The sequence below is a fragment of the Mchenga conophoros genome, linkage group LG12 (assembly GCF_057382185.1).
Source record: "Mchenga conophoros isolate Kocher_MC1m ecotype Shallow Benthic linkage group LG12, M_conophoros_male_GT1.1, whole genome shotgun sequence".
Taxonomy (NCBI): domain Eukaryota; kingdom Metazoa; phylum Chordata; class Actinopteri; order Cichliformes; family Cichlidae; genus Mchenga; species Mchenga conophoros.
Genome location: NC_140537.1, coordinates 28137648 through 28149828, shown reverse-complemented (window position 1 = coordinate 28149828; position 12181 = coordinate 28137648). Strand labels below are relative to the sequence as shown.

General features: G+C 40.6%; 1 protein-coding gene across 1 annotated transcript in view; it reads left to right on the top strand.

The window, feature by feature from the left end:
* Positions 1–12181, top strand: part of ikbkb (inhibitor of nuclear factor kappa B kinase subunit beta) — a 37049-nt gene that overhangs the window by 2429 nt on the left and 22439 nt on the right. The window contains exons 3-5 of the mRNA XM_085295009.1: positions 4374–4468; positions 8495–8615; positions 9201–9270. Of these exons, the coding sequence (XP_085151135.1) occupies positions 4374–4468; positions 8495–8615; positions 9201–9270 (286 nt within the window). The remainder of the gene's footprint in view (positions 1–4373; positions 4469–8494; positions 8616–9200; positions 9271–12181) is intronic.

Here is a 12181-nt window from a genome sequence, read left to right as displayed (position 1 = left end):
GGAAGCCATCGGCTCTTACCTCTGCTGATCAAATTTTAAAGTTAAGGTTTTGTTTAGAGGGAAATAGTCATTTTAAAATGGAATCAGAAATGAAAGTTCACTTGTGTGTTTCCCTCTTTGTGTTTAGTAAAGATTTAAGATGAGGAAAACTTCCTCAACCTGCTGAGGCAAAGCTTCCTTGTTCCTCCTACAGCGAAAGCTCATGTAAACAGTATAATGACCGTGGAGGTGGATTAGCTGTAGGGTACAAATTAAACTCATCTTTTAGCTAATGTCTGTTTGTATTTCACTAAGATCACACTCGTGGAATTGCGTGAAAGAATGTATAAACAACTCTCACTGGATTATTTTGATACTACAGAACTCTTGAGGATAAAAATATTAGGTCCCCTATGAAATTCAAAGCTTTTTACTTTTTAAAAGAGTAAGGGATTTTCTAAACTTGCTAGTTTTCTTTAGAAATCATAATTTATTTCTATTTGAACACAAGAACTATTATTTCATAAAAAAACTAATTTATTATGGTCATGATTACCACCCTGAAAAATGTTTTAGCAAGCCATAGCACAAACCAGCGTTGTGCACTGTGGTGCTTTAACTTTGTAATGTTCAATTTACACACAATATCAAAACGTCAGCACGGGTTTAAGCTGTCACTTTGGAAAGCATCCTGCCAAAAACAAATGTAATCAGTCATCATCATAAGAATTGGTGATGCTCACAAAGCAGGAGATAGATACACAAAGCTATCACAGCGTTCCCAAGTTTAAATAACTGGAGTTAGAAGTATTTTCCCAAAATTTAACGAGACCAAACAGTTCAGAACAAGCCTGACAGAGGTTGGAAGTATAAGGTTTCAACAATTCTGGAAAGAAACTGAGTGAGAGATGTCTCCAAAGACCCCAGAACAACTGTGAAGACACTCCTGAATGACTTCGCCAGCTCAGGAATTATCGTCTGGAAGAAGATAATCAGTAGAACACTGCACAGGAATTGACTGTGAGGCTGTAGACCGCGACAAACTCAATTTGTCATCTTCAAGCCAGACTGACATGTGCTAAGGACAACCTGGAGAAAGATTATGACTAATGGAAGCTCAGAAAGTGTTATTTATAAAATATGGGTCTGATGAAAAGAATGAAGGTCTTTGAACTGAACAAAAGAGCATTTGGGATTTCACCTTCATGGGTTTTGTTCACTCCAGGAAGCTCTTCTTTGTGCACTCAGCCCATGTGAAATAGTGTCTATTGTAATGATGTCACTCTAAGTCACGGGATGAAACCATTTGAAAGTTACATCACTGAACAAGAGGGCACTCTGGGAACCTGACAACACCCGATTAGTGGCTCTTCCTTTTCCTATCTTTAAAATTGTACTTTAGCTGTGCTGTTGTATGACTCACATTTAATATCGTTGCATTTTTAAAGCTGGCTTTGAGCCAGGAAGTGATTTAATATAGTGTCTGCTCTGTGGTTTGCAAAGGTGTAATGATAGTTGTGTATTTTTCCATTGTTTTAGTCCAGTCCATCCATCTATTGTTTAACTGGTTATCCAACCAGGCTCACAGGCAGGCTAGCACCAGCTGACAGTGGGCATCCATACCTATGGCCAATTTGTGATTCTTTTACCCCATTTCCCCTTCAGTTTTTCATGTGACTACAATCCACAAAGGAGAGTTAAAATCATTTCTGTTGTGGTTTCATTATGAAAGATTTCAGCACTTCTCATTCATTAAATAAAGAGCTGTCCAATTCTCTGTTGGTGGCTGTAATTCAGGCTTTTATAATTGTTTTCCTGAAGCTGCACCTGTATTTTGCAAAATGTGTATTTAATAATATACACTCATTGGCCTCTTTATCAGTTGCACCTTGCTAGCTCTGGCTTGGACCCAATTTTGCCTTCAGAAATGTTTTATCTCTTCGCGGCATAGATTCAACAAGGTGCCGGAAACATTCCTCTTTTTAGTCTGTGTTGACATGATGGCATCATGCAGTTCCTGCAGATTTTTTTGGCTGCACATCCACGATCCACGTTCCATTCCGTCTCATCTGAAAGGTGATGTGGAGGCTGTGATGTGCTGCTTTTAGAGATGCTCTTCTGCATATCTTGTCTATGATGACTAGTTATTTCTGTAGGGCTCTAGAGTGTAACCAATATGGTCGCAAATGCGGCCAAATTTTTCAATGGTGCGACTAAAAAAAAATCTTAGGTCGCACCGGTGCGACCAACTGTTCGACTAACAAAAGAAAAAGAAATACTCCGCAACTCTGAAAGTCTCCGTGTGGTCAACAGAAGACACACATTATGCCTCTATTGTGGTCTAAACCAATCAAAAATAGTCAGGGGCGGGCCCTCTCTGATTGGTCGTGGTCCAGATATTCGTGTAGTCCATGTGTACGTTTGAAAGTGCAGGTTTAACATTGTCTACAATATTGCCAAAGAGTGCCAAAGCACTTTAAGCACAAGATTGTTAGTTAAACATTTACAAATCAGTATTGTCTGTATGGACAGCAATCCCCCCCCCTCCAAAAAAGTGCATATGTAAAACTGCTGTGTTAAGCAATGCGGTTGAAACACCAGTTAAACCATGGCAAAAAGTTAGTCTAGAGCCCTGTTCTGTCTCCTCAACATCACATTAACTAAGAATTTTGACCAGAAAACTGCTGCTCACTGGATATTTGTTCTTGTTCTCTGGAAAGTGGGAAAATTCAAGTAGATCAGCACTTCCTGAAATACTCAGACTTTCCCATGACAAATAAGTCACGACAAAGTCACTTAAATCGCCTTTCTTTCTCATTCTGATGCTCCATTTGAACTTCAGAAGTTCACCTTGACCACGTCTACATACCTAAATACATTAGGGTGCTGCCATGTAATTGGCTTACTGGATATTTGCATAAATAAGGTGCTGAACAGGAGTATCTAACAGAGGGGCCAGTGCGTGTGTCTTCCATAAACGTATTTGTATGATTTACTTCCATTGCTGTTTACAATAATCAGTGAAGCATTCAAAAAAAGAAGTTTAGCATTGTAATCACAGTGCTAATCATCGGTGCCACTGCAAATTGACCTTTAGGAGGGAGAATGATTGAGGACTCTCGTGGCACTGCCGTTGTGATGATTCAACTTCTTCTGCAGGAAAGGTTATGTCTTCCTGCATTGGCGACAATACTGTTGGCTAATAATAGCTCATATGGGAAGTGAAACGCCTTCATGAGAAACAGGTAGGAAGAAGTTGTTTCTCATCATTTTTAGGGAAGTGATTTAATATAGTGTCTGCTCTGTGGTTTGCAAAGTTGTAATGATAGTTGTGTATTTTTCCATTGTTTTAGTCCAGTCCATCCATCTATTGTTTAACTGGTTATCCAACCAGGCTCACAGGCAGGCTAGGCCCAGCTGACGGTGGGCATCCATACCTATGACCAATTTGTGATTCTTTTACCCCATTTCCCCTCATTTTTTTTCTGTTTATCATAAAGTAGGAATGTCTGACCACTCTGTTTCTTGAATACAAAGTAGTCATGGTAAAATATATAATTAACATTGAAGATCGCACAAAGGATCGTTACGCTCATTTCCACTAGAGCAGCTTTGCATGATTCACACTTCAGATGAAGCTTTTTTCTGTCTTTTATTTGTATGTCCACTTTAACTCTGTAATGCCATGTGTATTATATTTGATACATGAGTTTTTGAGGCTCCTACATCATTATTGTGATTTTTATTTTTTAAATCTAATCCCAACAGCATCATATTATTATATCAATTGCAAGAAAAGCTGGATGGAGTAAATAATACAAGTGGATATAAATTATATGAATTAAAACTCATGTATCCAACTTGATATTAAATGTATTTTTTAAATTTGTTAGGTTCAATAAACACTCTAGTTGGACTTTAGTTTCAGGTTTAATGGTTCAGACTTTGTAGGTTTAATGTATTATCCTGTTGTATTTATAATTTATTTTGCTTTTGTTACTCTTTTCTCTTTCCTTCTTTTCTGTCCTAACCGCCCTTTCTTTTTTTTCTTTTCCTTAAGCTTTTTGTGCCCGACATATGAACTCTGAACATTTCAGGAGAATCAGGTTGAGACATTGTCTGCAGTTGCTGTCTCTGACTTGCAGCACAAAGCAGGAAACTATCTGAGTCAGCCTCATTGCTATTATGGGAAATACTGTCTTTTGGCAAGGTTACTGCCAGGTTAGCGAATGTTGAGGCACTGCAGAGATTGTTTAACATCTCAAATGAATTGAGAACCTCTATTGGATATTGTGTAGACAAATAAAAGGCTAAAGTTCATGTGTGAAAACAGCTTTTCAGTGTAATGTCCTCTGAAATGATGGAAGTCTGACTTTGTGTCTGTCTGTTTTCAGGACACAGAGGAGCAGATTGCTATAAAGCAATGTCGGCAAGAGCTGAGTGACAGAAACAAGGAGAGATGGTGTCTGGAGATCCAGATCATGAAAAGGTCAGAAGCTGCATTTGAGATTATGTTGAGTGATTATCAGTATTATAACTCCATCCAAGTCCTATACAGAAACTATAACTCATTTAAAATGTGGTCAGTCACCTGTTCCCTTGCAACTACAGTTTTTTTTCCCCACCATTGCTTTTGGAAGTCCCAGTCTGACTTGCACTTGTGTGCAGAATGAGCAGCAAACTGTCAAGGAAGCTTCAAGAAAAAGTCTCTTTTTCCACAGTGATGCATCTCAGTTTGTGACACATCAGTTTTTAAGAAATTGGTGATTTTCCCGTGCAAACTGAAACAGTTTGCTGCGTTGGTTTAAGGCCGTTTTTGGCATGTTAGCCTGGTTCAGTCTGACATGTTGCCGTGACTCACTTTGGTACATTCCATGACAAACTGGGTGCTTATGAGTTTGACATTTGACTTTTATGTACCCATCTGTTTAACAAGTTTCTCAAAATATAAAAACCAATTTTGTGCCCTGAAATAGTAAAAATCACACATTAGATAATTAGAACAGCATGAAAGTGAGTTATTTTGGTGACTTTGGTTATTTCTGACGTCCTAGGTGCCACCTCCTCATTTTGCTCTGCTTTGGCAGTCATTCTCTTTCCACACCAGAAGCCATTCTGTTAATGGCTTCGGTTTTGGTGTCAGGTCCCTGGATGCCAGTTTATGCAGGGTTTGATTATGTTTTGAGATGTGAAGTGCATGTGCTTTTTGTCATTTGGTAGTGCAAACACACGCATAAAACCTCCCCCCCTTGTCTTACTTTAACAAGCGTGTTGTTTTCAGACAGACTCGGTCACAACCGCAACCCTTCCGTGCTCCCACGCTCAACTTGGGGAAAAAAACACTGGGTAGGGGACATGGCAACCTACCATTATATTATTACAGTTACTTAACACAGATTTGCACACGAACATCTACTGAAAGACACATCACTTTGTTTTTGAGTTATAATGTGTTTATACATCTGGTATTCTGTTGCTTTTGCAAATGCAGAATGTCTTTTTAAAACCAAGGAAAAAAAACATTTCCAAAATCTCATGCAGGCTTCATCCCACTCTTTCTCTCATTGTGTATTTTTTTTTCTAAACGTTTTCTCAAATTCAACAGTTTCCAGTTCATATGTTATAATAATAATAATAATAATAGCTTTATTTGTATAGCTTTAAAAATAACCCCCAAAAACTGTGCCTTACAGTTTGGATAAAACTATACATTAAACATAAGTTCACTTGCCCCAGCTGACAGACACACAGTCAAACGTACGTTCTTACATTCAGTCATACACACTCTACAGCCAGAAGTAAGGGATTAAAGATTACAGAAAAGCTAAGCTATAAAATGAGTCTTCAGCAGCTGTTTAAAACAAACTGCTGATTCAGGCTGACGCAGGCTGTTACAAAGTTTTGGTACGACAACTTCAAAAGTGTGGACCCCTCTAGCTTAGAAGAATGAAGAGGTTGTCTGCTGGAATAAATTCTCATGATGTCTGCTATCTGTGCAGGAGCTTGGCCATGTGGATTTATGTTATTAATACAATTTTAAAATTATTTCTAATTTCAGCTGGAAGCCATTGAAGACAAGTAAGAGTAGAGGTGATGTGACCACTGGCTTGTTTTTGTTAGCAGCCTAACAAAAGTGAAGAGTCAGTGACAGTAAATGAGTTGGGAGAACATTAAAGCATGTACTTTTTTGTGATGTTTCTTAGTTTAAAGAAACAAGACTGGATGAGCTTGGAGATGCTGGTTAAAAATAATACCAAGATTCTTAGATGCTTATTCGATATTGCTGGTGAGGAGGCTAGTATAATGACTGACCACATAAGAGAAGCTGAACACAAGAACCTCGGCTTTGTCACAGCTGAAGACACTCAGTCTTTAGTGACAGTAAAGCTGAGGTAGGAGAGGCTGCTGAGATTGTTAGCCTTGACAGAAAAGTATAGCTGTGTGTCATCAGCATAGCAATGATAGGAGATGCCTTTGAAGATGTTAAATAGATGGCCTAATGGTAACATAAATTAAAAGCAGAAATGATCCAAGGATTGAAGCTTGAAGGACTTCATATGAATCCTTGTATTCCCAGAAGCAGAAAACATCCTATATTAAAGAAATATAACTATACAGCTGAATGTATTTCGTTTTGTTTGATTATTTATTGCTTTAACTGAACACTTGCATACGTGTGAGGACTCATAATAACAGTCATTTATTATTTCAGTGATTGCTATCAGTCTTCTGCTATTCGAGTTCCTACAACACGGATTACATGCAGTACATCATTTTCTTGGTCAGTCTGATATCAGTTGGAGTCTGTTATCTTTACACTCTCCTTTGCTTTTTATATGTAATGAATACTTGAGTCAGAGGCAATCTGAAACACATTGTTTCAGTGACACATTATGAAACCACAAAGCTTCAGAAATGGCAAAGGAGGAAATTGAATCAGATCAAAAAGTAAGACTTTTAATGATCCAGAGATTGTGTGATATAAACAGTTTTGTTATTTTTAATGCAAGCCAAGTTTTAAACATTTTTCTAATAAAGTTTAAATGAAGAACAGCACAACATATGGTAGCGTAGAGTAACTCTGATGCCAGGCGTCTTCACTGCAATTCATACAAAAAACATAGAAAAGAATCAAAGAGTAAATAGTACAGTATCTATCTCAGTCAGTTATATGAAATTACAAAAGCATTGTTTGCATATATGAAATTTAGAGTACTCATGTATCAGCAATTGCATCATGTTTTGTGTTATATATTAAGTGATATAAGAGTTGTGGTGTGTTCTACTTCCAAGGTCCAACTGGGTCTGAGTGAGGTACATTTTGTCATCATAGGTTAAACACAGCACTTCATGCAGAAGTTTGTGAGACTTGTCCACACAGATGCTGAACTACAGTTTACAAGGATCCAAGCGCACTTGTTGTCCTCACAGAACTGTGTCTACAATCAAAAGCAATCATAATCCCAGCCTGTGGAGAAGATTTTTGTGTCTAATGTGGAAAAAGGTGGAGGTGAATGTTTTCTATGTAAGACAGGATATGGTAAAAGAGCAGTTCCCAGGCAAAAAAAATGCAGAAACAACAAATTGTATTTTTTTTAGATATCACAATGCGTAACTTCCTTAGAAATAGCTGCCAAGAACCTGGAAATTAATCAGTGCAGTCAGTTGAAACATTGGAGCGTAATTCAAGATTAATCTCTGTGTATTTGCTTGGTTCTTACTGGATATTATTGGTGCAGTGACGCAAGACAGGGAGTTTATTCATGAAGTTAACTGCATGCTTGAATAGGCTGGGCTGAAATGGCTGCCAATGGCTGTCCAAGTCTGATGGGGAAAAATGTTAGGCTTTGGAAGTGGATGCAAGATAAAGACTAATATGTACCCAGGTGTTTTTGCGTTGTGCAGGGGGAAAAACTGAAAGCAGAAATGAGAGTTTCGTATGAGGAAAGGGAAGGATGTTCCGGAGCTCTCAAATGCAGAATTGAAGCCATTTACTCAGACACTGAACCCGACTTTAACGCACTTAACCAAAACCAAACCACTAGATTTATGTCACCAAACATGGAAAAAGAAATGAAAAACTGCAAATCCATTAATTCAACTGGAAGCAAAATGGAAATAGCACTTAGTACAGAGTTAAATCTTTCAATGTTTGCTGAAACTTTTTTCACAAGTGTTTTTGAGATTGTTGATTAAATAGTGATTAAAAGTTTAGCATTTTATTATAGCTTAATTCTAATATCCCCTTTTACCAGTGACAGTTTCTAAAGAGATAGCATTAATAATGAGCAGAATTGAGTTTACCTTATTGGTGCCACCCTCCACAGCACTCCCAATTTCTCATGAAACCCCCTTGGGAAGATCAGTTGCCCTTCTCTGATTTGTCATTTTCTTTTGTCATCAGATCGGTTTCAGGAACATTTTAGCAAAAGATGATTTCTTGTGGTTAAAATGATAATGAATTATATTGCTATAATACATTGTACAGTTCTTCTAATTAGTTTTTCTCACTTAGGTTGGATCATGTCAATGTGGTTGCTGCCCGAGAAGTTCCTCAAGGAATGCAGAAACTGGTGGCCACCAATGATCTGCCGTTGCTGGCCATGGAGTACTGTCAGGGTGGAGATCTGAGAAAGGTAAAAGCCGGTTATGTTTTTTTCTGTTTTAAGTCTGATTTATTTGGACCAACAGTTACTCAGCTGTTTGCTCTTCATTCTGTGGGATAAATCTGGTGCAGTTTTTAATTTGAAAACAACTGAGTGTTCACCCCGAGGCCAGCAGAAGAGGAAAATGCCAACCATTGCAAACCGCAGTGTCATAAAAATTTCAAAGCATCCCAGATGGTCGAAAACTAAGCAGATGGAGCGCAAAACTGCACCATCCTTTTTTGTCAGGCTTGACACAAGTTACCAGCAGCAAAGTGCTGTAAAATGATTTGTTTAAAAGAAAGAAAGAAATCTGCTTTTACTACCAAAATTGTGATTTGTACGTTTGCAAAAGGGCCTGAGAGCCTTTTGAAAAAGATTGGTGCTTATATGTCTGATCTCTTATAAAGATAATGTACTTAATGGACGGAAAGTAGTTTTTATAGAACGATAAAGAAGAAAACATTCATAAAAAGGACAGAGTAATGAATTCTTGCCTGTGTAAACTTGCGTTGCATTCTGCTCCCTGGTTCTTGTCACTGAGGTGTCGAGTGTCTGTTTTTGTGCTCTCTGCAGTATCTGAACATTTTGGAAAACTGCTGTGGAATGAGGGAGGGGTCCATTTTGATTCTGTTACGGGATATTTGTAAGTATTTGGTTTCACCGCCATCTCCATCATGACTACGCTAACCTTTTAAATTGTCAGTGTGAAAGACTGATAGATTAGCTGGGAGTGTGATCTGTTCTCTGTAGTAGGGAGGAAATGGTGCTGGTGAGTATCGTGATGTCATCACTGACTATAAACCGCCATCCTCTTAGTCACCGTGGCCCGAGATCATACTCATAGCAGGGCTTACGTCAACAATCAGACCCCCATGCTCTTTGGTTTAAACATTATACATGAATACTAACATCAACATGCACTCTGTGTTTGTCTCTGTATAAACGACTTTGAGCTAAGAAACAAATAATATGGATTAAAGATATCTCGAGTGCATATTTCACTCAAACACGTGCGCATAAGTGGACACAGACATGCAGAAACTCCTTTTCCTGTGACCACTTTGTGGACATTTCCTGATAATGAGTGATCCACTTTAAACTGTTTCATGAGCGAAAGCAGTGGCTCAGTCATGTGTATCCACACCCACAAAGTCGCACTCACTCACACGCGCTAACATTTAGATGCCCCAAACTTATGTTCCGCTTCAGTCACCTCTTTTTGTTGACACACCCGCAGGTTAATCACCCAATTAAAAGTGATATTAGAGTTTCAGCTGCGCTGCCTGTTACGCTTTAATCTTTTACAGTTGATGTTTAAGACTTGATCAGGTGTTTCAAGACTAACTAATTAAATTGTTTATTAAACTATTTTATTGGTTTATTAAAAATAATGTTTTTATTGATCTTTGGTGGTTTAACTTCTCACTTTGCTGTAGTAAAGTATGAGTGTGTCCCAGTGTGGGTCACAGATTTCAGATCAAATCCACAGCATGTTCCACACATGCACTGCAGCCGTGAAGGTTATGACATTAGCAGATCTTATTGTCTGGCATTTTCTGAAGTTTATATATGAAACCCAGACTCTATATAATAGAGACAGCCGAGCCACCATTATGCCACCCATTGGTTTCAAGGCTACAGATTTTTAAGCTTAGCATTTTAGGTGGCTGCCATGTGGTTTTTGGTGCCAGATATGACTTTGTTTGGTAGAAAAACAAGGTTTTTTAGAGAGCTAAATAAATTGTACATCTAAAATTCACAGCTGCACATGCCTTCTTTTGGTGCCAAATTAGAGGTTAATTAATTATTAGAATTTGACTAACCAAATCTTCTTGGACGGGCTATACACCTGAGAATACAATTTTATCCAGCCATCCATCCATCGTCATCCGCTTTGTCCGGGGTCGGGTCGCGGGGGCAGCAGCCTAAGCAAAGAGGCCCAGACCTCCCTCTCCCCAGCCACCTCCTCCAGCTTGTCCGGGGGAATACCAAGGCGTTCCCAGGCCAGCCGAGAGATATAATCTCTCCAGCGTGTCCTGGGTCTGCCCCGGGGCCTCCTCCCGGTGGGACATGCCTGGAACACCTCACCCAGGAGGCGCCCAGGGGGCATCCTTGTCAGATGCCCGAACCACCTCAGCTGGCTCCTTTCAATGTGGAGCAGCAGCTGCTCTACTCTGAGCCCCTCCCGGATGGCCGACCTTCTCACCCTATCTCTAAGGGAGAGGCCAGCCACCCTTCGGAGGAAGCTCATTTCTGCCGCTTGTATCCGCGATCTCGTTCTTTCGGTCACTACCCACAGCTCGTGGCCATAGGTGAGGGTAGGGACGTAGATCGACCGGTAAATTGAGAGCTTCGCTTTTACACTCAGCTCCCTCTTCACCACGACGGACCGGTGCAACGTCCGCATTACTGCAGCTGCAGCCCCAATCCGTCTGTCGATCTCCGGCTCCCTTCTCCCATCACTCGCAAACAAGACCCCGAGATACTTGAACTCCTCCACTTGGGGCAGGAACTCAACCCGGAGTGGGCACTCCACCCTTTTCCGGCTGAGAACCATGGCCTCAGATTTGGAGGTGCTGATCCTCATTCCCGCTGCTTCACACTCGGCTGCGAACCGTTCCAGTGCGAGCTGGAGGCCTTCACCCGATGAAGCCAACAGAACCACATCATCTGCAAAAATCAGAGATGAGATTCTGAGGCCACCAAAGCGAAAGCCCTCCGCCACTTGGCTGCGCCTAGAAATCCTGTCCATAAAAATTATGAACAGAACCGGAGACAAAGGGCAGCCCTGGCGAAGCCCATCACCCACCAGGAACGAGTCCGACTTATTGCCGGCAATGCGAACCAAGCTCTTGCAACGGTTGTATAGGGATCGAATGGCCCGTAGCAATGGGCCAGACACCCCATATTCCCGCAACACCTCCCACAGGACACCCCGAGGGACACGGTCGAATGCTTTCTCCAAGTCCACAAAACACATGTAGACTGGTTGGGCAAACTCCCATGCACCCTCAAGGAGTGCGAGGAAGGACGCTAGCATCAACTAGCTAGCCGGTCGTCACGGCAAAGCTACAAGAGCGTCTCTCAGCATGGGCCCGAAAAAAGTTCTGTCAGCCGAGGAAGGAGACGATATTAAGAAGTCGCTGGAGTTTATGACAGAGGAGATTTCTACTGTCAAACTGCAGCAGAAAGCCATCCTGGACCTGGTCGAGGAAGTTAAGGCTCTCCGCATCCAGAACGCCGAGAAGGATCGGCGGCTGGCGTACCTGGAGAACAGAGTGGCGGATTTGGAGCAGTACACCCAGATGAACGATGTTATCATCACGGGGCTTCGCATCAAACCCCGGTCATACGCCCGGGCGGTCGCCACTGACAATGTAGGAGGGCCAGGAGAGGAAGATGTCAACTCCACGGAGCATCAAGTGGTTACCTTTCTACAGTCCAAAGGTGTGGAAGTGGATTATAACAACATTGAGGCTTGCCACCCTCTACCCCGAAAAAATGACAGTAACAAACCAGCCATCATTGTGAGATTTGCAAACAGAAAACAGCAC